The 27302-nt window shown below is 49.6% G+C and overlaps 1 protein-coding gene across 6 annotated transcripts in view; it reads right to left on the bottom strand.

Annotated features, from left to right (window-relative positions):
- Positions 1 to 27302, bottom strand: part of lipeb (lipase, hormone-sensitive b) — a 219743-nt gene that overhangs the window by 18200 nt on the left and 174241 nt on the right. For 4 of the 6 annotated variants that reach the window (XM_072469061.1, XM_072469062.1, XM_072469064.1 and 1 more), the window contains one exon: positions 9505 to 9603. The exons of the other annotated variants lie outside the window; for them this stretch is intronic. In XM_072469061.1, the coding sequence (XP_072325162.1) occupies positions 9505 to 9603 (99 nt within the window). The remainder of the gene's footprint in view (positions 1 to 9504; positions 9604 to 27302) is intronic. 6 annotated transcript variants of the gene reach the window in all.

Below are 27302 nucleotides of genomic sequence, written 5' to 3'. Positions count from 1 at the left end.
GTGCTGAGGTGACCGTCCTTGATGGAGACGAGTGTATCCAAGAATGCAACTGATTTTGGAGAGTAGTCCATGGTGGGTCTGATGGTTGGATGGAACTTATTGATGTCATCGTGTAGTCGTTTCAGTGATTCTTCGCCGTGGGGCCAAAGGAAAAAAATGTCATCGATGTATCTGGTGTATAACGTCGGTTGAAGGTCTTGTGCGGTGAGTAGGTCTTGTTCAAACTTGTGCATGAAGATGTTGGCGTATTGGGGTGCGAATTTGGTCCTCATGGCTGTTCCGTGCGTCTTGATGTAGAACTTGTTGTCAAAGGTGAAGACGTTGTGATCCAGAATGAAGCGGATGAGTTGCAGAATTGCATCTGGAGATTGGCAGTTGTCGGTGTTGAGTACTGAGGCTGTTGCAGCAATGCCGTCGTCATGGGGGATGCTGGTATAGAGTGCCGAGACGTCCATTGTGACGAGGAATGTTCCTAGTTCAACTGGTCCATGGGTGCTGAGTTTCTGTAGGAAGTCCGTCGTGTCGCGACAGAAGCTGGGCGTACCTTGTACGATGGGTTTCAAGATGCCCTCGATGTAGCCAGAGAGGTTCTCACACAGGGTCCCATTGCCTGAAATGATAGGACGGCCTGGTGTGTTGGCCTTGTGTATTTTTAGGAGGCAGTAGAGATCTCCAATGCGTGGGATGAGAGCACGTAGGGTGCTCTGAAGATCTGGATCCAAGGTCTTGATCAGTCTGTTAAGTTGGCGGATGTGTTCCTTGGTCGGATCTGCGGGTAACTGTCTATAGTGTTCTTGGTTGTTCAGTTGTCGGTATACTTCTTTGCAGTAGTCCGTTCTGTTCAGTATGACAGTGGCCCCTCCTTTGTCTGCTGGTTTGATGACGATGCTGCGGTTGGTCTTGAGAGCTCGGATGGCATTGCATTGTGCTTGGGTGACGTTCGGGGCTGTCTTGTGAATGCGACTGATGAATCTGGCATTGACGCGACTCCTGACGGCTTGAGCATACATGTCGAGTCTAGGGCAGCGGCCTTCCGGAGGGGTCCAATTCGACTCTTTCCTCTACGGTTGCCGCACCGCAGATCTCTCGGTCTGCTGTTCCGGTTCATTGATAGTCTGCTTGGGTTCGCTGTTGGCCTCTTGGGGTCTGTGGAAGAATTCCCGGAGCCTCACACCCTCACTACTTGCCTTCAAACAACCGCGCAACCTCAAACAAACCATTGTTTGCAGCAAACTACCCAGCCTTCAGAACAGTGATCACGACACCACACAACCCTGCCATGGCAATCTCTGCAAGACGTGCCAGATCATCGACACGGATACCACCATTACACGTGGGAACACCACTCACCAGGTACGCGGTACATACTCGTGCGACTCGGCCAACGTTGCCTACCACATACGCTGCAGGAAAGGATGTCCCGAAGCGTGGTACATTGGCGAGACCATGCAGACGCTGCGACAACGAATGAACGGACATCACACGACAATCACCAGGCAGGAATGTTCCCTTCCAGTCGGGGAACACTTCAGCATTCAAGGGCATTCAGCCTCTGATCTCCGGGTAAGCGTTCTCCAAGGCGGCCTTCAGGACGCGCGACAACGCAGAATCGCCGAGCAGAAGCTTACAGCCAAGTTCCGCACACATGAGTGCGGCCTCAACCGGGACCTGGGATTCATGTCGCATTACATTCATCCCCCACCATCTGGCCTGCGAAATCCTACCAACTGTCCTGGCTCGACACAATTCACACCTCTTTAACCTGGGGTTACCCCATCTCTGGATCTGTAAAGATTTAATCACCTGCTAATGCTCGCATTCCAAGCATTGTCTGGCATCTTTGAATCTGTCTATACATATGTTTCTGGAACATACCTCTTTATTCACCTGAGGAAGGAGCAGCGCTCCGAAAGCTAGTGACATCGAAACAAACCTGTTGGACTTTAACCTGGTGTTGTAAGACTTCTTACTGTGCTCACCCCAGTCCAACGCCGGCATCTCCACATCATAGCTCATAGAAGGCAGAGAGTAGCAATGGAAGGGTGCTTTTCTGATTGGAGGGCTGTGACTAGTGGTGTTCCGCAGGGATCAGTGCTGGGACCTTTGCTTTCGTAGTATATATAAATGATTTGGAGGAAAATGTAACTGGTCTGATTAGTAAGTTTGCGGACGATAGAAAGATTGATGAAATTGCGGACAGCGATGAGGACTGTCAGAGGATACAGCAGGATTTAGATCGTTTGGAGACTTGGACGGAGAGATGGCAGATGGAGTTTAATCGGGACAAATGTGATGTTATGCATTTTGGAAGGTCTAATGCAGGTAGGGAATATACAATGAATGGTAGAACCCTCAAGAGTATTGACAGTCAGAGATCTAGGCGTACAGGTCCACAGGTCACTGAAAGGGGCAACACAGGTGACGAAGGTAGTCAAGAAGGCATACGTCATGCTTGCCTTCATTGGCCGGGGCATTGAGTATAAAAATTGGCAAGTCATGTTGCAGCTGTATAGAACCTTAGTTAGGCCACACTTGGGAGTATAGTGTTCAATTCTGGTCGTCACACTACCAGAAGGATGTGGAGGCTTTAGAGAGGGTGCAGAAGAAATTTACCAGGATGTTGCCTGGTATGGAGGGCATTAGCTATGAGGAGAGGTTGAATAAACTCGGTTTGTTCTCACTGGAATGACGGAAGTTGAGGGGCGACCTGATCGAGGTCTACAAAATTATGAGGGGCATAGACAGAATGGATAGTCAGAAACTTTTTCCCCAGGGTAAAGGGGTCAATTACGAGGGGGCATAGGTTTAAGGTGCGAGGGTCAAGGTTTAGAGGAGATATACGAGACAAGTTTTTTTACACAGAGGGTAGTGGGTGACTGGAACCCGCTGCCGGAGGAGGTGGTGGAAGCAGGGACGATAGTGACATTTAAGGGGCATCTTGACAAATACATGAATAGGATGGGAATAGAGAGATACGGACCCAGGAAGTGTAGAAGATTTTAGTTTAGACGGACAGCATGGTCGGCACAGGCTTAGAGGGCCAAAGGGCCTGTCCTGCGCTGTACGTTTCTTTGTTTATTGTTATAAAATCAAAAATGCACTTTCGGTGTCGGCCATGAAGTAGGAGGTGGCGCATTTGGTAGCTCCCGCTCGTACAGGACCTTTTGGACCTTTCTCCCGATTTTTTCAGAACTTTATGAGAAAAATCGGTGGAGAGCGAGACAGTGAGGAGAAATCCCCACCAGTATATGGAGCCATGGATCAGAAGTGGTCGCGAGAAGAATTTGGCGAGTAACGAAGGCGACTGTAGAACCTGCAGCATGAGAAAGCATGGCGAAGGTGCAGGATCCTGGTTTGGTGGCACAGTGGTCAACATTACAGCTCGTGGAGTTCATTCAGGAGAGCTTCACCAAGCAACGGAAGGAAGGGCTAGACCCGGTTAAGGCAACAATTGATCGGGTGGAACTGGGGCTAGAAGCCCACGGACTGGCGATTCACAAGATGGAGGAGAAGGTGTCTGAGCAAGAGGACCATTTAACCGCGCTGGAGGCGGAGGTGGAGATGATGAGGGACAACCAAAAAAGGCTGCAGGAGAAGGTGGAGGACTTGGAGACAGAACTTGAGGATCGTCGGTTTCCCGGACGGCAGTAGGGGATCGGACGCAAGGGCATGTCTGGCAAGTATGCTGGAAAAGTTGATGGGAGATGGGGCATTGACTCGACCCTTGGAAGTGGGCAGAGCACAGAGTGCTTGCGAGGAAACCGCGAGTGAATGAACCGCCGAGGGCGATGGTGGTGCAAATGCACCGGTTCCTGGACAAGGAACAGGTTTTGCTGTGGGCCAAGCAGACACGGAGCTGCAAGTGGGAGAACTGTGAGTTGCGCATCTACCAGGACCTGGGCGTGGAACTGGCCAAAAGACAAGCCGGATTCAGTAGGGTAAAATCGGCCCTCTTCAAGAAGGGGGTGAAGTTTGGAATGTTGTACCAAGCTCGTCTGTAGGTCACTTTTGAGGTCCAGGAACTTTACTTTGAATCGCCGAATCGACAAAGCGCTGGACTTTATCAAAGATAAAAGGCTGGCAGGGGTTTTGAGGACATTGAACCTTGGGGGAGGGTATTGCGGTATCAATTCTGTTAAAGTTATTTTATGATGTGGAGATGCCGGCGTTGGACTGGGGTGAGCACAGTACAAAGTCTTACTGTTAACGTTAAAGTCTTGTAAGGTTAAAGTCCAACAGGTTGGACCTGTCTGGCCATTTGTTGGACTTTAACCTGGTGTTGTAAGACTTCGTAAAGTTATTTTAGTTTTGAATTGTATACGCAGTGCCTTTTGTAACAGGTTTTTGGACCATTGCTCAGATCTGTAAGTTAACTTTGTTTCAGTGGGTGGAGGGATTTTTTTCTACTTTGTGTTTATTGGGGACTGTACTGTTTTGAATATGTATGTGCGAGCAGGGGGAGGGAGAACAATAGGGGATAGGATATCTGGCGCCACGGGCGGGGGTTACCAGGCTAGCTGGGCAGGCTAGCTGACGGAAGCACAGTGGGGGGTGAGCAGGTGATAAGCTTGGTATGGGGGTTGGCATTGTGGTGCTGCTGATAGAAGGGTGGGGTGGGGGAGCTGCTCTGTGGACAGGGGAGGAACTGTTGCTGGGAGACAAATGGGAGGTCGAGGATAGTGGGCCCACGGAGGCGAGAGACGCGAGCTGGAGGCTGGCCTAAGAAGGGTGATGGTATTTCGGCCGGGTGGAGGGGGGGGGGGGGGGTAAGCCTCCCGACTAGGCTAATCACATGGAATGTTAGAGGGCTGAATGGGTCAGTTAAGAGGGCTCACATGTTCGCGCATCTGAAGGGATTGAAGGCGGACGTGGCAATGTTGCAGGAGACACACCCGAGGGTAATAGATCAGACCAGATTGAGAAAGGGTTGGGTCGGCCAAGTATTTCATTCAGGGTTGCATTCTAAGACTAGGGGATTCGCGATCCTGATCAACAAGCGGGTGGCATTTGAGGCAGGGACAATAGTGGCAGACATGGAGGACAGGTACATCATGGTGAGCAGTAAGCTTGAGGGGATGCTGGTGGTGCTTGTGAATAAATACGCACCAAACTGGGACGATGTGGAATTGATGAGGTGGGTGTTAGGCAAGATCCTGGACCTAGAATCGAATGACCAAGGTTGGACTGGTCAAGGTCAAGGACAGGGAGGGTGCCAGCCGTGGCGAAGAAACTAAAGGGTTTCATTGAGCAGATGGAGGGAGTAGACCCATGGAGGTTCAGACGGTCAAGAGTGAAGGAGTTTTCTTTTTTCTTCCATGTGCGCAAAGCATACCCCCGGATCAATTTTTAAAATCCTTAGCAGGGCTTTACTGGCGTAGGTGGTTGATACCGAGTATTCGGCAATTGCTGTATCGGACCATGCCCCACATTGGGTGGACTTACGGGTAAGGAGAGAGAGCAGCGCCTGCAATGGAGGTTGAATGTGGGACTGTTAGCGGATGAGGGGCAGTGCGGGCGGGTGAGGGAGTCTATTCGGAACTATCTGGAAATAAATGACACGGGAGAAGTCTTGGCAACAATGGTCTGGGAAGTGCTGAAGGCAGTGGTTAGGGGGGAGCTAATCTCGATACGGGCCGATAGGGAGAAGGTGGAGTGAGCTGAGATGGATAGACTGGTTGGGGAAATACTCCAGGTGGACAGGAGATATTCGGAGGCCCCGGAGGCAGTGTTACTGAAGGAGTGGCAGAGGCTACATATGGGGTTTGGTCTGTTATCTACAGGGAAGGCGGTGGAGCATTTGAGGAAGGTGAGGGGGGGGGCGATGTACGAGTATGGAGAGAAGACCAGCAGGATGCTTGCACACCAGCTGAGGAAAAGGGAGGTGACCAGGGAGATGGGAAGAATGAAGGACAGAGGTGGGAACGTGGTCTTGGACCCAGCAGGGGTGAACGTGGTGTTTAAGGAGTTTTAGAGCAGGCTATTTGAGTCGGAACCCCCAGCTGGGGTAGAGGGGATGAGGCAGTTCCTGGGTGAGTTGAAGTTTCTGAAGGTAGAGGAAGGATTAGTAGAAGGGTTGGGAGCCCCGATTGGAATTGAAGAAACACTAGAGGGCCATGCAGTTGGGCAAGGCCCTGGGACCGGATGGCTAGCCAGTGGAATTCTACAAGGAGTTCTCGGAGATGCTGGGTTCGGCTGCTGGTGAGGGCATTTAATGAGGCAAGGGAGCGGGATGTCCTTCCCCCAACAATGTCACAGGCCTCGATCTCACTGATCCTGAAGCGGGAGAAGGACCCAAAGTTATGTGGGTCATACAGGCCAATCTCCCTATCGAATGTGGATGCTGAACTGTTGGCTAAAATTTTGGCCTCAAAGATAGAGGACTGTGTCCCTGAGGTGATAGGGGAAGGCCAGACGGGGTTTGTTAAGGGCAAGCAGCTGACGCCAATGTTAGAAGGCTCTTCAATGTTATCATGATGCCCTGGGGGGAAATTATTGGTGGAAAGTGCTAGGACGGTTCGGGTTTGGGCTTGGTTATTGTACCAGGCACAGGTGACGAATGTACGAACGAATCGGCTGACGTCAGGCTATTTTAAGCTGCACCAAGGGACAAGGCAAGGGTGTCTCCTCCCCCCGCTGTTGTTTGTTCTGGCCAAAGAGCCATTGGCGATGGCGTTAAGAGCATCTAGAGACTGGAATGGGTTGGTTGGGGGGGGGTGGAACACAGGGTTCGCTTTACGCCGACGACCTGTTCCTGTATACTTCCGACCTGGTAGGGGGGATGGGGGAGATTATGCGGATCTTAGGGGAATTTGGCCGGATTTCGGGGTATAAATTGAATATGGGGAAAGGTGAGATGTCCGCGATCCAGATGAGGGGGCAGGAGAGGAGATGTGGAGAGCTGCTGTTCAGAGTGGTGGGAGGGAGCTTCTGCTACCTGGGAATCCAGGTGGCACGGGAATGGGAGACACTACATAAGTTAAATATGACCTGTCCAGTAGAGCAAACGAAGGAGGACTTTAGAAGGTGGGACATGCTCCCGCTGTCACTGGCGGGGACGGTGCAGACCGTGAAAATGACGGTCCTCCCCAGATTTCTGTTCGATTTTCAGTGCCTCCCCATTTTTATCCCAAGGGCCTTTTTTAAAACGGTTAAACGAGGTGATTTTGGGCTTTGTGTGGGCGGGTGAAACCCCACGAGTAAAGAAAATGTTGCTGGAGCGCAGCCGGGGGGAGGGTGGGTTGGCACTGCCGAACTTTAGCAACTATTACTAGGCGGCAAATATAGCCATGATTAGGAAGTGGTTACTTAGATAGAGGAGCTAAAGGGCAAGTGGGAAGATGAGCTGCGGGAAGAGATAGAGGTGGGTCTGTGGGTGGATGCTTTGAGCAGAGTTACCATATCCTCATCATGTGCCAGGCTTAGCCTGATACAATTTAAGGTAGTTCACCGGGCACAGATGACAGTGGCCCGGATGAGCAAGTTTTTTCGGGTAGTGGACAGATGTGCGAGATGTACGGGGGGCCCAGCAAATCATGTCCCTATGTTTTGGGCATGCCCGAAGCTTAGGGGATTCTGGCAGGGCTTTGCAGATGTCATGTCCACGGTACTAAAAACATGGGTGGTGCCGAGTCCAGAGGTGGCGATCTTTGGAGTGTTGAAAGATCCGAGAGTCCAGGGGGCGAGAGAGGCTGACGTTTTGGCCTTTGTCTCCCTGGCAGCACGGAGACGGATATTGCTAGCGTGGAGGGACTAGAAATCCCCCAAATCAGAGACCTGTGTTAGCGACATGGCTGGGTTTCTCAGTATTGAGAAAATCAAGTTTGCCCTAAGAGGGTCAACGCGAGGGTTCGTCCGGAGGTAGGGGAAGGTAGGCTATTATCTGTTAAGGGTAGGAGGGACTTATTAGGGATGGAAATGGTGTATGTACTATGTTTATATTTGGATTTGCTTTCTTTTCTGTTGTTGTTATTGTTATTATTATAAAATTACAAATACCTTAATAAAATGTTTTTATTTTAAAATTCATATATGCCTTAATAAAATGTTTTTTTAGAAAAATAAATAAATAAATGGAGAAAAACTGCAGAAAACTGCAACACAAAGGGACTTGGAGCTATAAAACACAGAAAGCTAGCACACTATTCATTGCAATTTAGGAGAAACAGGGGTGATCTCATTGAAACATATAGGATTCTATACATTGACAGGGTAAATGTTGAGAGGATGTTTCCCTTCCTGGGAGAGTCTCGGATCATAGGGCATAGCCTCAGAATAAAAGGGTGTCAATTTAAGACTGAGATGAGGAGTAATTTCCTCTCTGAGGGTTGAGTGTCTTTGGAACTCCTTGCCACAGAGAGCTGTGGGGGCAAAGTTCCTGTCTATATTTAAGGCTGAGATAGATAAGGTTCTTGATCAGTAAGGGAATTAAAGGTTACCGGGCAAGGGCACGAAAGTGGACACGAGAAATGTTGGCTCAGCCATGACCCTATTGAATGGCGGAGCTGACTTGAGGGGCCGAACGGCCTACTCCTGTTCCTATTAGCCAGTGTCACCCACATACTGCGGAAAAATAAAGATTGTCAAGTCAACTCGGAATGGCCGAGACATTACCATGGAGAAAGCAATGGGGGATTATAGGCTCCCCAAGCTCCTAGGTAATTCACAAAACGCTTGAACATGTTTAGTGTGCGGAGAATGGGTCCCTGAGTAGGAATGTATGTTGCCTCGAGCACGAAAAAATGTTTTCAGCTCCAATGGTTTTCTTGGCTGCTTGTGTTAATCTGTTGATTGTGATAGAAGCGACTTGCATGCATACATAGAGGTCACCTTCTCAAGGGTGGAAACAAATGGAATATGGTCTTGGAAAAGGAAAAACGCCTTGTGCCTTTTTGGGAATTGCCCAGGAGCTTGGGAGCCTATAGTTTCCCGTTACTTTCACCATGGTAATGCTTTGATCCCGACCATTTTTCTTCACTGCAGTATAGACTGCTACGATCATTTGAAATTTGGCATTCTTGTGTTTGTCCAGAGGAGCGCAAGGTGAAATGCTTCTGCCCTTTAAGCAGCATTCAAGCTCGGTGCTATCAAGCGATTGATAATCAGGTTCAGTGATGTTGGTTAAGGGATAAATACTCGGCACAGGACAGCAGGATAATCTCCCCAGGCTCTTCTTGTAACCGCAAAGTGGGATCTGTGCAAGTGTGCAAAGGCAGTTCGGGAGTGAGTATACAATACCCGCAAGGTAATAGTACTAAGCATTCTGGTGAATTAAAAGCGAGTTGCACAGTAAGAGGCAAAGATGTTAAAGGATTAAAGCACAACAGGCAATACAGCATGAGGCACAAGGCGCAGGATTCAGGGCGAGGAAGCAAGTAAGCAACGAGACACATGGAGGGAAAGACCACCAACCAAAAGACACGCGGGCCAATGCAGATTATTGGTTATGGCAAGGGTTACTTTGATACAAAAGCCAATGGGTTGTGAGGCACCAGAGATGCTTCCTACCAGAGACATGACAGTTAGAAAGGATCGGCTTCTCGAGTCGCAGCAGATGCACCAGCAGGGTGAGCGGGCGCCTGAGACAGGCCCAGAGCTGCAATCCGACTGCGGAGACAAGACAGAGCTCAGGGTCCAGAGATCGCAGGGAGTTGACAGGGAAGCAAGCAATATCTCAATAATAAAGGCGGCCACCCCACGGAGCAGAGATTATCACAGAGCAGCTGAGGTGTGAAACTAACTCCCAACCCAATCACGGGGCAATGTTAGTTCAGCGTGCGGAACTAACTCCCAACCCGAATCCCATGAAAGTGTGAGTTCAGAGTGTGAAACTAACTCCCGATACCAATCGCACGACAGTGTGTGTTCAGAGTGTGAAACTAACTCCCAATTGCGGGACAGTACGAGTTCAGAGTGTGAAACTAATTCCCAATCACTCTGGGCCCACACTGTGAAACTAACTCCCAATCCCAGGATAGTGTGAGTTCACAGTGTGAAACTGACTCCCCATCCCAATCCCGGGACAGTGTGAGTTCAGAGTGGGAAACTAACTCCCCATCCCAATCTCAGGACAGTGCGAGTTCAGAGTGTGAAACGAACTCCCAATCCCAGGACAGTGCGAGTTCAGAGTGTGAAAATAACTCCCAATCCCAATCCCGGGACAGTGTGAGTTCAGAGTGTGAAACTGACTCCGAATCCCAATTCCGTGACAGCGTGAGTTCAGAGTGTGAAACAAACTCCCGATCACAGGACAGTGTGAGTTCAGAGTGTGAAACAAACTCCCAACCCGAATCCCGAGACAGTGTCAGTTGGGAGTGTGAAACTAAATCCCAACCCAAATCGCGGGACAGTGTGAGTTCAGAGTGTGAAACTAAGTCCCAACCCGAATCCCGGAACAGTGTGAGTTCAGAGTGTGGAACAAACTCCCAATTCAGGGACAGTGTGAGTTCAGAGTGTGAAACTAACTCCCGATCCCAATCCCGGGACAGTGCGAGTTCAGAGTGTGAAACTAACTCCCAATCCCAGGACAGTGTGAGTTCAGAGTGTGAAACTAACTCCCGATCCCAATCCCGGTACAGTGCGAGTTCAGAGTATGAAACTAACTCCCAATCCCAGGACAGTGTGAGTTCAGAATGTGAAACTAACTCGCAATCCAAGGACAGTGTGAGTTCAGAGTGAGAAACTAACTCCCGATCCCAAACCCGGGACAGTGAGAGTTCAGAGAGTGAAATTAACTCCCAATCCCGGGACAGTGTGTGTTCAGAGTGTGAAACTAACTCCCAATCCCGGGACAGTGTGAGTTCAGAGTGTGAAACTAACTCCCGACCCCAATCCCGGGACAGTGTGAGTTCACAGTGAGAAACTGACTCCCAATCCCAATCCCGTGACAGCGTGAGTTCAGAGTGTGAAACTAACTCCCGATACCAATCCCAGGACAGTGTGTGTTCAGGGTGTGAAACTAACTCCCAATCCCAATCCCAAGACAGTGCGAGTTCAGAGTGTGAAACTAACTCCCGATCCCAATCCCAGGAGAATGAGTTCAGAGTGTGAAACAAACTCCCGATCCTGATACAGTGTGAGTTCAGAGTGTGAAACTAACTCGCAAACCCGGGACAGTGTGAGTTCAGAGTGTGAAACCAATTCCCAATCCCAATCCTGGGATAGTGCGAGTTCAGAGTGTGAAACTAACTCCCGATCCCGGGACAGTGTGAGTTCAGAGTGTGCAACTAACTCCCAATCCCAGGACAGTGTGAGCCCAGAGTGTGAAACTAACTCCCAATCCCAGGATAGTGTGAGTTCAGAGTGTGATCAAACTCCCAATCCCGGGACAGTGAGAGTTCAGAGTGTGAAACTAACACCAAATCCCAATCCTGGGATAGTGCGAGTTCAGAGTGTGTAACTAACTCCCAATCCCAGGACAGTGTGAGTTCAGAGTGTGAAAATAACTCCCAATCCCAATCCATGGACAGTGCGTGTTCAGAGTGTGAAATAACTCCCAATCCCAATCCATGGACAGTGTGTGTTCAGAGTGTGAAACTAATTCCCGATCCCAATCCCGGGACAGTAAGAGTTCAGAGTGTGAATCTAACTCCCAATCCCACGACAGTGTAAGTTCACAGTGAGAAACTGACTCCCAATCCCAATCCCGTGACCGCGTGAGTTCAGAGTGTGAAACTAACTCCCGATACCAATCCCAGGACAGTGTGTGTTCAGGGTGTGAAACTAACTCCCGATCCCAAACCCGGGACAGTGTGAGTTCAGAGAGTGAAATTAACTCCCAATCCCGGGACAGTGCGTGTTCAGATTGTGAAACTAACTCCCAATCCCGGGACAGTGTGAGTTCATGTGTGAAACTAACTCCCGGTACCAATCCCAGGACAGTGTGTGTTCAGGGTGCGAAACTAACTCCCAATCCCAATCCCGGGACAGTGAGAGTTCAGAGTGTGAAACTAACTCCCGATCCCAATCCCAGGAGAATGAGTTCAGAGTGTGAAACAAACTCCCGATCCTGATGCAGTGTGAGTTCAGAGTGTGAAACTAACTCGCAAACCCGGGACAGTGTGAGTTCAGAATGTGAAACCAATTCCCAATCCCAATCCTGGGATAGTGCGAGTTCAGAGTGTGAAACTAAATCATAATCCCAATCCCAGGAGAATGTGAGTTCAGAGTGTGAAACTACCTCCCGATCCCGGGACAGTGTGAGTTCAGAGTGTGCAGCTAACTCCCAATCCCAGGACAGTGTGAGCCCAGAGTGTGAAACTAACTCCCAATTCCAGGATAGTGTGAGTTCAGAGTGTGATCAAACTCCCAATCCCGGGGCAGTGAGAGTTCAGAGTGAGAAACTAACTCCCGATCCCAATAGCAGGACAGTGTGAGTTCAGAGTGTGAAACTAACTCCCGATCCCAATCCCAGGAGAATGAGTTCAGAGTGTGAAACAAACTCCCGATCCCGATACAGTGTGAGTTCAGAGTGTGAAACCAACTCCCAAACCCGGGACAGTGTGAGTTCAGAGTGTGAAACCAATTCCTAATCCCAATCCTGGGATAGTGCGAGTTCAGAGTGTGAAACTAAATCCTAATCCCAATCCCAGGAGAATGTGAGTTCAGAGTGTGAAACTAACTCCCGATCCCAATCCCGGTACAGTGCGAGTTCAGAGTGTGAAACTAACTCCCAATCCCAATCCCGGGACAGTGTGAGTTCAGAGTGTGAAACTGACTCCGAATCCCAATCCCGTGACAGCGTGAGTTCAGAGTGTGAAACAAACTCCCGATCCCAGGACAGTGTGAGTTCAGAGTGTGAAACTAACTCCCAACCCGTATCCCGGAACAGTGTGAGTTCAGAGTGTGGAAGTAATTCCCAAACCGAATCCCGAGACAGTGCGAGTTCAGAGTGTGAAACTAACTCCCGATCCCGGGACAGTGGGAGTTCAGAGTGTGAAACTAACTCCCGATCCCAATCCCGGGACAGTGCGAGTTCAGAGTGTGAAACTAACTCCCGATCCCAATCCTGGGACAGTGCGAGTTCAGAGTGTGAAACTAACTCCCAATCCCAGGACAGTGTGAGTTCAGAGTGTGAAACTAACTCGCAATCCCAGGACAGTGTGAGTTCAGAGTGAGAAACTAACTCCCGATCCCAAACCCAGGACAGTGTGAGTTCAGAGAGTGAAATTAACTTCCAATCCCGGGACAGTGTGTGTTCAGAGTGTGAAACTAACTCCCAATCCCAGGACAGTGTGAGTTCAGAGTGTGAAACTACCTCCCGATCCCAATCCCGGGACAGTGTGAGTTCACAGTGAGAAACTGACTCCCAATCCCAATCCCGTGACAGCGTGAGTTCAGGGTGTGAAACTAACTCCCAATCCCAATCCAGTGCGAGTTCAGAGTGTGAAACTAACTCCCGATCCCAATCCCAGGAGAATGAGTTCAGAGTGTGAAACAAACTCCCGATCCTGATACAGTGTGAGTTCAGAGTGTGAAACTAACTCCCGATCCCGGGACAGTGTGAGTTCAGAGTGTGCAACTAACTCCCAATCCCAGGACAGTGTGAGCCCAGAGTGTGAAACTAACTCCCAATCCCAGGATAGTGTGAGTTCAGAGTGTGATCAAACTCCCAATCCCGGGACAGTGAGAGTTCAGAGTGTGAAACTAACTCCCAATCCCAATCCTGGGATAGTGCGAGTTCAGAGTGTGTAACTAACTCCCAATCCCAGGACAGTGTGAGTTCAGAGTGTGAAAATAACTCCCAATCCCAATCCATGGACAGTGCGTGTTCAGAGTGTGAAATAACTCCCAATCCCAATCCATGGACAGTGTGTGTTCAGAGTGTGAAACTAATTCCCGATCCCAATCCCGGGACAGTAAGAGTTCAGAGTGTGAATCTAACTCCCAATCCCACGACAGTGTAAGTTCACAGTGAGAAACTGACTCCCAATCCCAATCCCGTGACCGCGTGAGTTCAGAGTGTGAAACTAACTCCCGATACCAATCCCAGGATAGTGTGAGTTCAGAGAGTGAAATTAACTCCCAATCCCGGGACAGTGTGTGTTCAGAGTGTGAAAATAACTCCCGATCCCGGGACAGTGTGAGTTCAGAGTGTGAAAATAACTCCCAATCCCAATCCATGGACAGTGCGTGTTCAGATTGTGAAACTAACTCCCAATCCCGGGACAGTGTGAGTTCATGTGTGAAACTAACTCCCGGTACCAATCGCAGGACAGTGTGTGTTCAGGGTGCGAAACTAACTCCCAATCCCAATCCCGGGACAGTGAGAGTTCAGAGTGTGAAACTAACTCCCGATCCCAATCCCAGGAGAATGAGTTCAGAGTGTGAAACAAACTCCCGATCTTGATACAGTGTGAGTTCAGAGTGTGAAACTAACTCGCAAACCCGGGACAGTGTGAGTTCAGAATGTGAAACCAATTCCCAATCCCAATCCTGGAATAGTGCGAGTTCAGAGTGTGAAACTAAATCATAATCCCAATCCCAGGAGAATGTGAGTTCAGAGTGTGAAACTACCTCCCGATCCCGGGACAGTGTGAGTTCAGAGTGTGCAACTAACTCCCAATCCCAGGACAGTGTGAGCCCAGAGTGTGAAACTAACTCCCAATCCCAGGATAGTGTGAGTTCAGAGTGTGATCAAACTCCCAATCCCGGGGCAGTGAGAGTTCAGAGTGTGAAACTAACTCCCAATCCCAATCCCAATCCTGGGATAGTGCGAGTTCAGAGTGTGAAAATAACTCCCAAACCCAAGACACTGCGTATTCAGAGTGTGAAATAACTCCCAATCCCAATCCATTGACAGTGTGTGTTCAGAGTGTGAAACTAATTCCCGATTCCAATCCCGGGACAGTGCGAGTTCAGAGTGTGAATCTAACTCCCAATCCCAGGACAGTGTAAATTCAGAGTGTGAAACTAACTCCCGATCCCAATCCCTGGACAGTGTGAGTTCACAGTCAGAAACTGACTCCCAATCCCAATCCCGTGACCGCGTGAGTTCAGAGTGTGAAACTAACTCCCGATACCAATCCCAGGACAGTGTGTGTTCAGGGTGTGATACTAACTCCCGATCCCAAACCCGGGACAGTGTGAGTTCAGAGAGTGAAATTAACTCCCAATCCCAGGACAGTGTGTGTTCAGAGTGTGAAACTAACTCCCGATCCCGGGACAGTGTGTTCAGATTGTGAAACTAACTCCCAATCCCGGGACAGTGTGAGTTCAGAGTGTGAAACTAACTCCCAATCCCAATCCCGGGACAGTGTGAGTTCAGAGTGTGAAACTAACTCCCAATCCCAATCCCGGGACAGTGTGAGTTCAGAGTGTGAAACTGACTCCGAATCCCAATCCCGTGACAGCGTGAGTTCAGAGTGTGAAACAAACTCCCGATCCCAGGACAGTGTGAGTTCAGAGTGTGAAACTAACTCCCAACCCGTATCCCGGAACAGTGTGAGTTCAGAGTGTGAAACTGACTCCGAATCCCAATCCCGTGACAGCGTGAGTTCAGAGTGTGAAACTAACTCCCAATCCCAGGACAGTGTGAGTTCAGAGTGTGAAACTAACTCGCAATCCCAGGACAGTGTGAGTTCAGAGTGAGAAACTAACTCCCGATCCCAAACCCAGGGCAGTGTGAGTTCAGAGAGTGAAATTAACTTCCAATCCCGGGACAGTGTGTGTTCAGAGTGTGAAACTAACTCCCAATCCCAGGACAGTGTGAGTTCAGAGTGTGAAACTACCTCCCGATCCCAATCCCGGGACAGTGTGAGTTCACAGTGAGAAACTGACTCCCAATCCCAATCCCGTGACAGCGTGAGTTCAGAGTGTAAAACGAACTCCCGATCCCAATCCCAGGAGAATGAGTTCAGAGTGTGAAACAAACTCCCGATCCCGATACAGTGTGAGTTCAGAGTGTGAAACTAACTCCCAAACCCGGGACAGTGTGAGTTCAGAGTGTGAAACCAATTCCCAATCCCAATCCTGGGATAGTGCGAGTTCAGAGTGTGAAACTAAATTCTAATCCCAATCCCAGGAGAATGTGAGTTAAGAGGGTGCAACTAACTCCCAACCCCGGGACAGTGTGAGTTCGGAGTGTGAAACTAACTGCCAATCCCAATCCTGTGATAGTGCGAGTTCAGAGTGTGAAACTAACTTCCAATCCCAGGACAGTGTGATTTCAGAGTGTGAAAATAACTCCCAATCCCAATCCATGGACAGTGCGTGTTCAGAGTGTGAAATAACTCCCAATCCCAATCCATGGACAGTGTGTGTTCAGAGTGTGAAACAAACTCCCAATCCCAATCCCGAGACAGTGCGAGTTCAGAGTGTGAATCTAACTCCCAATCCCAGGACAGTGTGAGTTCAGAGTGTGAAACTAACTCCCGATCCCAATCCCGGGACAGTGTGAGTTCACAGTGTGAAACTGACTCCCAATCCCGTGACAGCCTGAGTTCAGAGTGTGAAACTAACTCCCGATACCAATCCCAGGACAGTGCGTGTTCAGGGTGTGAAACTAACTCCCTATCCCAATACCAAGACAGTGGGAGTTCAGAGTGTGAAACTAACTCCCGATCCCAATCCCAGGAGATTGAGTTCAGAGTGTGAAACAAACTCCCGATCCCGATACAGTGTGAGTTCGGAGTGTGAAACAAACTCCCAAACCCGGGACAGTGTGAGTTCAGAGTGTGAAACCAATTCCCAATCCCAATCCTGGGATAGTGCGAGTTCAGAGTGTGAAACTAACTCGCAATCCCAGGACAGTGTGTGTTCAGGGTGTGAAACTAACACCCAATCCCAAGACTGTGTGAGTTCAGAGAGTGAAACTAACTCGCAAACCCGGGACAGTGTGAGTTCAGAGTGTGAAACCAATTCCCAATCCCAATCCTGGGATAGTGCGAGTTCAGAGTGTGAAACTAAATCCTAATCCCAATCCCAGGAGAATGTGAGTTCAGAGTGTGAAACTAACTCCCGATCCAGGGACAGTGCGAGTTCAGAGTGTGAAACTACCTCCCGATCCCAATCCCGGGACAGTGCGAGTTCAGAGTGTGAAACTAACTCCCAATCCCAATCCTGGGACAGTGCGAGTTCAGAGTGTGAAACTAACTCCCAATCCCAGGACAGTGTGAGTTCAGAGTGTGAAATTAACTCCCGATCCCAATCCCGGGACAGTGCGAGTTCAGAGTGTAAAACTAACTCCCAATCGCAGGACAGTGTGAGTTCAGAGTGTGAAACTAACTCGCAATCCCAGGACAGTGTGAGTTCAGAGTGAGAAACTAACTCCCGATCCCAATCCCAGGACAGTGTGAGTTCAGAGTGTGAAACTAACTCCCGATCCCAATCCCAGGAGAATGAGTTCAGAGTGTGAAACAAACTCCCGATCCCGATACAGTGTGAGTTCAGAGTGTGAAACCAACTCCCAAACCCGGGACAGTGTGAGTTCAGAGTGTGAAACCAATTCCCAATCCCAATCCTGGGATAGTGCGAGTTCAGAGTGTGAAACTAAATCCTAATCCCAATCCCCGGAGAATGTGAGTTCAGAGTGTGAAACTAACTCCCGATCCCGGGACAGTGTGAGTTCAGAGTGTGCAACTAACTCCCAATCCTGGGACAGTGTGAGTTCAGAGTGTGAAAGTAATTCCCAAACCGAATCCCGAGACAGTGCGAGTTCAGAGTGTGAAACTAACTCCCGATCCCGGGACAGTGCGAGTTCAGAGCGTGAAACTAACTCCCGATCCCAATCCCGGGACAGTGCGAGTTCAGAGTGCAAAACTAACTCCCAATCCCAGGACAGTGTGAGTTCAGAGTGAGAAACTAACACCCGATCCCAAACCCAGGACAGTGTGAGTTCAGAGAGTGAAATTAACTCCCAAACCCGGGACAGTGTGAGTTCAGAGTGTGAAAGTAATTCCCAAACCGAATCCCGAGACAGTGCGAGTTCAGAGTGTGAAACTAACTCCCGATCCCGGGACAGTGTGAGTTCAGAGTGTGAAACTAACTCCCAACCCGAATCCCGGAACAGTGTGAGTTCAGAGTGTGGAAGTAATTCCCAAACCGAATCCCGAGACAGTGCGAGTTCAGAGTGTGAAACTAACTCCCGATCCCAAACCCGGGACAGTGCGAGATCAGAGTGTGAAACTTACTCCCGATCCCAAACCCGGGACAGTGTGAGTTCAGAGTGAGAAACTAACTCCCGATCCCAATCCCGTGACAGCGTGAGTTCAGAGTGTGAAACAAACTCCCGATCCCAGGACAGTGTGAGTTCAGAGTGTGAAACTAACTCCCGATCCCAATCCCGGGACAGTGTGAGTTCACAGTGAGAAACTGACTCCCAATCCCAATCCCGTGACAGCGTGAGTTCAGAGTGTGAAACAAACTCCCGATACCAATCCCAGGACAGTGAGAGTTCAGAGTGTGAAACTAACTCCCGATCCCAATCCCAGGAGAATGAGTTCAGAGTGTGAAACAAACTCCCGATCCCGATACAGTGTGAGTTCAGAGTGTGAAACTAACTCCCAAACCCGGGGCAGTGTGAGTTCAGAGTGTGAAACTAAATCCTAATCCCAATCCCAGGAGAATGTGAGTTCAGAGTGTGAAACTAACTCCCAATCCCAGGACAGTGTGAGTTCAGAGTGTGAAAATAACTCCCAATCCCAATCCATGGACAGTGCGTGTTCAGAGTGTGAAATAACTCCCAATCCCTATCCATGGACAGTGTGTGTTCAGAGTGTGAAACAAACTCCCAATCCCAATCCCGGGACAGTGCAAGTTCAGAGTGTGAATCTAACTCCCAATCCCAGGACAGTGTGAGTTCAGAGTGTGAAACTAACTCCCGATCCCAATCCTGGGACAGTGTGAGTTCACAGTGAGAAACTGACTCCCAATCCCGTGACAGCGTGAGTTCAGAGTGTGAAACTAACTCCCGATACCAATCCCAGGACAGTGCGTGTTCAGGGTGTGAAACTAACTCCCGATCCCAATACCAAGACAGTGAGAGTTCAGAGTGTGAAACTAACTCCCGATCCCAATCCCAGGAGAATGAGTTCTGAGTGTGAAACAAAATCCCGATCCCGATACAGTGTGAGTTCGGAGTGTGAAACTGAATCCTAATCCCAATCCCAGGAGAATGTGAGTTCAGAGTGTGAAACCAACTCCTGATCCCGGGACAGTGTGAGTTCAGAGTGTGCAACTAACTCCCAATCCCGGGACAGTGCCAGTTCAGAGTGTGAAACTAACTCCCAATCCCAATCGCGGGACAGTGCGAGTTCAGAGTGTGAAACTAACTCCCAATCCCGGGACAGTGCGAGTTCAGAGTGTGAAACTAACTCCCAATCCCAGGACAGTGTGAGTCCAGAGTGTGAAACTAACTCGCAATCCCAGGACAGTGTGAGTTCAGAGTGAGAAACTAACTCCCGATCCCAAACCCGGGACAGTGTGAGTTCAGAGTGTGAAAGTAATTCCCAAACCGAATCCCGAGACAGTGCGAGTTCAGAGTGTGAAACTAACTCCCGATCCCGGGACAGTGTGAGTTCAGAGTGTGAAACTGACTCCCAATCCCGTGACAGCGTGAGTTCAGAGTGTGAAACTAACTCGCAAACCCGGGACAGTGTGAGTTCAGAGTGTGAAACCAATTCCCAATCCCAATCCTGGAATAGTGTGAGTTCAGAGTGTGAAACTAACTCCCAATCCCAATCCCAGGAGAAAGAGTTCAGAGTGTGAAACAAACTCCCGATCCCGATACAGTGTGAGTTCAGAGTGTGAAACTAACTCGCAAACCCGGGACAGTGTGAGTTCAGAGTGTGAAACTAACTCCCAATCCCGGGACAATGTGAGTTCAGAGTGTGAAACAAACTCCCAATCCCAATCCCGGGACAGTGCGAGTTCAGAGTGTGAATCTAACTCCCAATCCCAGGACAGTGTAAGTTCAGAGTGTGAAGATAACTCCCGATCCCAATCCCGGGACAGTGTGAGTTCACAGTGAGAAACTGACCACCAATCCCAATCCCGTGACCGCGTCAGTTTAGAGTGTGAAACGAACTCCCGATCCCGGGACAGTGTGAGTTCAGAGTGTGAAAATAACTCCGAATCCGAATCCCGTGACAGCGTGAGTTCAGAGTGTGAAACTAACTCCCAACCCGAATCCCGGAACAGTGTGAGTTCAGAGTGTGAAACAAACTCCCAACCCGAATCCCGAGACAGTGTGAGTTCAGAGTGTGAAACTAACTCCCAACCCGAATCCCGGAACAGTGTGAGTTCAGAGTGTGGAAGTAATTCCCAAACCGAATCCCGAGACAGTGCGAGTTCAGAGTGTGAAACTAACTCCCGATCCCAAACCCGGGACAGTGCGAGATCAGAGTGTGAAACTTACTCCCGATCCCAAACCCGGGACAGTGTGAGTTCAGAGTGAGAAACTAACTCCCGATCCCAATCCCGTGACAGCGTGAGTTCAGAGTGTGAAACAAACTCCCGATCCCAGGACAGTGTGAGTTCAGAGTGTGAAACTAACTCCCAACCCGAATCCCGGAACAGTGTGAGTTCAGAGTGAGAAACTAACTCCCGATCCCAAACCCAGGACAGTGTGAGTTCAGAGAGTGAAATTAACTCCCAATCCCGGGACAGTGTGTGTTCAGAGCGTGAAACTAACTCCCAATCCCGGGACAGTGTGAGTTCAGAGTGTGAAACAAACTCCCAACCCGAATCCCGAGACAGTGTGAGTTCAGAGTGTGAAACTAACTCCCAACCCGAATCCCGGAACAGTGTGAGTTCAGAGTGTGGAAGTAATTCCCAAACCGAATCCCGAGACAGTGCGAGTTCAGAGTAGCACTATGGGCAGCACGGTAGCATTGTGGATAGCACAATTGCTTCACAGCTCCAGGGTCCCAGGTTCGATTCCGGCTTGGGTCACTGTCTGTGCGGAGTCTACACATCCTCCCCGTGTGTGCGTGGGTTTCCTCCGGGTGCTCCGGTTTCCTCCCACAGTCCAAAGATGTGCAGGTTAGGTGGATTGGCCATGATAAATTGCCCTCAGTGTCCAAAATTGCCCTTAGTGTTGGGTGGGGTTACTGGGTTATGGGGATGGGGTGGAGATATTGACCTTGGGTAAGGTGCTCTTTCCAAGAGCCGGTGCAGACTCGATGGGCCGAATGGCCTCCTTCTGCACTGTAAATTCTATATATCTATAGAGTGTGAAACTAACTCCCGATCCCAAACCCGGGACAGTGCGAGATCAGAGTGTGAAACTAACTCCCGATCCCAATCCCGTGACAGCGTGAGTTCAGAGTGTGAAACTGACTCCGAATCCCAATCCCGTGACAGCGTGAGTTTAGAGTGTGAAACAAACTCCCGATCACAGGACAGTGTGAGTTCAGAGTGTGAAACGAACTCCCAACCCGAATCCCGAGACAGTGTCAGTTCGGAGTGTGAAACTAAATCCCAACCAAAATCCCGGGACAGTGTGAGATCAGAGTGTGGAACAAACTCCCAATTCAGGGACAGTGTGAGTTCAGAGTGTGAAACTAACTCCCGATCCCAAACCCGGGACAGTGCGAGATCAGAGTGTGAAACTTACTCCCGATCCCAAACCCGGGACAGTGTGAGTTCAGAGTGTGAAACCAATTCCCAATCCCAATCCTGGGATAGTACGAGTTCAGAGTGTGAAACTGAATCCTAATCCCAATCCCAGGAGAATGTGAGTTCAGAGTGTGAAACCAACTCCTGATCCCGGGACAGTATGAGTTAAGAGTGTGCAACTAACTCCCAATCCCGGGACAGTGTGAGTTCAGAGTGTGAAACTAACTCCCAATCCCAATCGCGGGACAGTGCGAGTTCAGAGTGTGAAACTAACTCCCAATCCCGGGACAGTGCGAGTTCAGAGTGTGAAACTAACTCCCAATCCCAGGACAGTGTGAGTTCAGAGTGTGAAACTGACTCCGAATCCCAATCCCGTGACAGCGTGAGTTCAGAGTGTGAAACCAATTCCCAATCCCAATCCTGGGATAGTACGAGTTCAGAGTGTGAAACTGAATCCTAATCCCAATCCAAGGAGAATGTGAGTTCAGAGTGTGAAACCAACTCCTGATCCCGGGACAGTGTGAGTTCAGAGTGTGCAACTAACTCCCAATCGCAGGACAGTCTGAGTTCAGAGTGTGAAACTAACTCGCAATCCCAGGACAGTGTGAGTTCAGAGTGTGAAACTAACTCCCGATCCGAATCCCAGGAGAATGAGTTCAGAGTGTGAAACAAACTCCCGATCCCGATACAGTGTGAGTTCAGAGTGTGAAACCAACTCCCAAACCCGGGACAGTGTGAGTTCAGAGTGTGAAACCAATTCCCAATCCCAATCCTGGGATAGTGCGAGTTCAGAGTGTGAAACTAAATCCTAATCCCAATCCCAGGAGAATGTGAGTTCAGAGTGTGAAACTAACTCCCGATCCCGGGACAGTGTGAGTTCAGAGTGTGCAACTAACTCCCAATCCTGGGACAGTGTGAGTTCAGAGTGTGAAAGTAATTCCCAAACCGAATCCCGAGACAGTGCGAGTTCAGAGTGTGAAACTAACTCCCGATCCCGGGACAGTGCGAGTTCAGAGCGTGAAACTAACTCCCGATCCCAATCCCGGGAAAGTGCGAGTTCAGAGTGCAAAACTAACTCCCAATCCCAGGACAGTGTGAGTTCAGAGTGATAAACTAACACCCGATCCCAAACCCAGGACAGTGTGAGTTCAGAGGGTGAAACTAACTCCCAATCCCGGGACAGTGTGAGTTCAGAGTGTGAAACTACCTCCCGATCCCAATCCCGGGACAGTGTGAGTTCACAGTGAGAAACTGACTCCCAATCCCAATCCCGTGACAGCGTGAGTTCAGACTGTGAAACAAACTCCCGATACCAATCCCAGGACAGTGAGAGTTCAGAGTGTGAAACTAACTCCCGATCCCAATCCCGGGACAGTGTGTGTTCAGAGGGTGAAACTAACTCCCAATCCCGGGACAGTGTGAGTTCAGAGTGTGAAACTACCTCCCGATCCCAATCCCGGGACAGTGTGAGTTCACAGTGAGAAACTGACTCCCAATCCCAATCCCGTGACAGCGTGAGTTCAGAGTGTGAAACAAACTCCCGATACCAATCCCAGGACAGTGAGAGTTCAGAGTGTGAAACTAACTCCCGATCCCAATCCCAGGAGAATGAGTTCAGAGTGTGAAACAAACTCCCGATCCCGATACAGTGTGAGTTCAGAGTGTGAAACTAACTCCCAAACCCGGGACAGTGTGAGTTCAGAGTGTGAAACCAATTTCCAATCCCAATCCTGGGATAGTGCGAGTTCAGAGTGTGAAACTAAATCCTAATCCCAATCCCAGGAGAATGTGAGTTCAGAGTGTGAAACTAACTCCCAATCCCAGGACAGTGTGAGTTCAGAGTGTGAAAATAACTCCCAATCCCAATCCATGGACAGTGCGTGTTCAGAGTGTGAAATAACTCCCAATCCCAATCCATGGACAGTGCGTGTTCAGAGTGTGAAACAAACTCCCAATCCCAATCCCGGGACAGTGCAAGTTCAGAGTGTGAATCTAACTCCCAATCCCAGGACAGTGTGAGTTCAGAGTGTGAAACTAACTCCCGATCCCAATCCTGGGACAGTGTGAGTTCACAGTGAGAAACTGACTCCCAATCCCGTGACAGCGTGAGTTCAGAGTGTGAAACTAACTCCCGATACCAATCCCAGGACAGTGCGTGTTCAGGGTGTGAAACTAACTCCCGATCCCAATACCAAGACAGTGTGAGTTCAGAGTGTGAAACTAACTCCCGATCCCAATCCCAGGAGAATGAGTTCAGAGTGTGAAACAAAATCCCGATCCCGATACAGTGTGAGTTCGGAGTGTGAAACTAACTCCCAAACCCGGGACAGTGTGAGTTCAGAGTGTGAAACCAATTCCCAATCCCAATCCTGGGATAGTACGAGTTCAGAGTGTGAAACTGAATCCTAATCCCAATCCCAGGAGAATGTGAGTTCAGAGTGTGAAACCAACTCCTGATCCCGGGACAGTGTGAGTTCAGAGTGTGCAACTAACTACCAATCCCGGGACAGTGTCAGTTCAGAGTGTGAAACTAACTCCCAATCCCAATCGCGGGACAGTGCGAGTTCAGAGTGTGAAACTAACTCCCAATCCCGGGACAGTGCGAGTTCAGAGTGTGAAACTAACTCCCAATCCCAGGACAGTGTGAGTCCAGAGTGTGAAACTAACTCGCAATCCCAGGACAGTGTGAGTTCAGAGTGAGAAACTAACTCCCGATCCCAAACCCGGGACAGTGTGAGTTCAGAGTGTGAAAGTAATTCCCAAACCGAATCCCGAGACAGTGCGAGTTCAGAGTGTGAAACTGACTCCCAATCCCGTGACAGCGTGAGTTCAGAGTGTGAAACTAACTCGCAAACCCGGGACAGTGTGAGTTCAGAGTGTGAAACCAATTCCCAATCCCAATCCTGGAATAGTGTGAGTTCAGAGTGTGAAACTAACTCCCAATCCCAATCCCAGGAGAAAGAGTTCAGAGTGTGAAACAAACTCCCGATCCCGATACAGTGTGAGTTCAGAGTGTGAAACTAACTCCCAATCCCGGGACAATGTGAGTTCAGAGTGTGAAACAATCTCCCAATCCCAATCCCAGGACAGTGTAAGTTCAGAGTGTGAAACTAACTCCCGATCCCAATCCCGGGACAGTGTGAGTTCACAGTGAGAAACTGACCCCCAATCCCAATCCCGTGACCGCGTGAGTTCAGGGTGTGAAACTAACTCCCGATCCCAAACCCGGGACAGTGTGTGTTCAGAGTGTGAAACTAACTCCCGATCCCGGGACAGTGCGAGTTCAGAGTGTGAAAATAACTCCGAATCCCAATCCCGTGACAGCGTGAGTTCAGAGTGTGAAACAAACTCCCGATCCCAGGACAGTGTGAGTTCAGAGTGTGAAACAAACTCCCAACCCGAATCCCGAGACAGTGTGAGTTCAGAGTGTGAAACTAACTCCCAACCCGAATCCCGGAACAGTGTGAGTTCAGAGTGTGGAACTAACTCCCGATCCCAATCCCGGGACAGTGCGAGTTCAGAGTGTGAAACTAACTCCCGATCACAATCCCGGGACAGTGCGAGTTCAGAGTGTGAAACTAACTCCCAATCCCAGGACAGTGTGAGTTCAGAGTGTGAAACTAACTCCCGATCCCAATCCCGGGACAGTGTGTGTTCAGAGTGTGAAACTAACTCCCAATCCCGGGACAGTGTGAGTTCAGAGTGTGAAACAAACTCTCAACCCGAATCCCGTGACAGCGTGAGTTCAGAGTGTGAAACTGACTCCGAATCCCAATCCCGTGACAGCGTGAGTTTAGAGTGTGAAACAAACTCCCGATCACAGGACAGTGTGAGTTCAGAGTGTGAAACGAACTCCCAACCCGAATCCCGAGACAGTGTCAGTTCGGAGTGTGAAACTAAATCCCAACCAAAATCCCGGGACAGTGTGAGTTCAGAGTGTGAAACTAAGTCCCAACCCGAATCCCGGAACAGTGTGAGATCAGAGTGTGGAACAAACTCCCAATTCAGGGACAGTGTGAGTTCAGAGTGTGAAACTAACTCCCGATCCCAAACCCGGGACAGTGCGAGATCAGAGTGTGAAACTTACTCCCGATCCCAAACCCGGGACAGTGTGAGTTCAGAGTGAGAAACTAACTCCCGATCCCAATCCCGTGACAGCGTGAGTTCAGAGTGTGAAACTGACTCCGAATCCCAATCCCGTGACAGCGTGAGTTCAGAGTGTGAAACCAATTCCCAATCCCAATCCTGGGATAGTACGAGTTCAGAGTGTGAAACTGAATTCTAATCCCAATCCCAGGAGAATGTGAGTTCACAGTGTGAAACCAACTCCTGATCCCGGGACAGTGTGAGTTCAGAGTGTGCTACTAACTCCCAATCCCGGGACAGTGTGAGTTCAGAGTGTGAAACTAACTCCTAATCGCAATCGCGGGACAGTGCGAGTTCAGAGTGTGAAACTAACTCCCAATCCCGGGACAGTGCGAGTTCAGAGTGTGAAACTAACTCCCAATCCAAGGACAGTGTGAGTCCAGAGTGTGAAACTAACTCACAATCCCAGGACAGTGTGAGTTCAGAGTGAGAAACTAACTCCCGATCCCAAACCCGGGACAGTGTGAGTTCAGAGTGTGAAAGTAATTCCCAAACCGAATCCCGAGACAGTGCGAGTTCAGAGTGTGAAACTAACTCCCGATCCCGGGACAGTGTGAGTTCAGAGTGTGAAACTGACTCCCAATCCCGTGACAGCGTGAGTTCAGAGTGTGAAACTAACTCGCAAACCCGGGACAGTGTGAGTTCAGAGTGTGAAACCAATTCCCAATCCCAATCCTGGAATAGTGTGAGTTCAGAGTGTGAAACTAACTCCCAATCCCAATCCCAGGAGAAAGAGTTCAGAGTGTGAAACAAACTCCCGATCCCGATACAGTGTGAGTTCAGAGTGTGAAACTAACTCGCAAACCCGGGACAGTGTGAGTTCAGAGTGTGAAACTAACTCCCAATCCCGGGACAATGTGAGTTCAGAGTGTGAAACTAACTCCCAATCCCAATCCCGGGACAGTGCGAGTTCAGAGTGTGAATCTAACTCCCAATCCCAGGACAGTGTAAGTTCAGAGTGTGAAACTAACTCCCGATCCCAATCCCGGGACAGTGTGAGTTCACAGTGAGAAACTGACCCCCAATCCCGTGACCGCGTGAGTTCAGAGCATGAAACTAACTCCCGATACCAATCCCAGGACAGTGTGAGTTCAGAGTGTGCAACTAACTCCCAATCCCGGGACAGTGTGAGTTCAGAGTGTGAAACTAACTCCCAATCCCAATCGCGGGACAGTGCGAGTTCAGAGTGTGAAACTAACTCCCAATCCCGGGACAGTGCGAGTTCAGAGTGTGAAACTAACTCCCAATCCCAGGACAGTGTGAGTCCAGAGTGTGAAACTAACTCGCAATCCCAGGACAGTGAGTTCAGAGTGAGAAACTAACTCCCTATCCCAAACCCGGGACAGTGTGAGTTCAGAGTGTGAAAGTAATTCCCAAACCGAATCCCGAGACAGTGCGAGTTCAGAGTGTGAAACTAACTCCCGATCCCGGGACAGTGTGAGTTCAGAGTGTGAAACTGACTCCCAATCCCGTGACAGCGTGAGTTCAGTGTGAGAAACTAACTCGCAAACCCGGGACAGTGTGAGTTCAGAGTGTGAAACCAATTCCCAATCCCAATCCTGGAATAGTGTGAGTCCAGAGTGTGAAACTAACTCCCAATCCCA

This window comes from Scyliorhinus torazame, chromosome 12 (assembly GCF_047496885.1).
Source record: "Scyliorhinus torazame isolate Kashiwa2021f chromosome 12, sScyTor2.1, whole genome shotgun sequence".
NCBI lineage: Eukaryota > Metazoa > Chordata > Chondrichthyes > Carcharhiniformes > Scyliorhinidae > Scyliorhinus > Scyliorhinus torazame.
The sequence above is the reverse complement of the archived record's forward strand: the minus strand, read 5'-3'. Positions and strand labels throughout refer to the sequence as shown.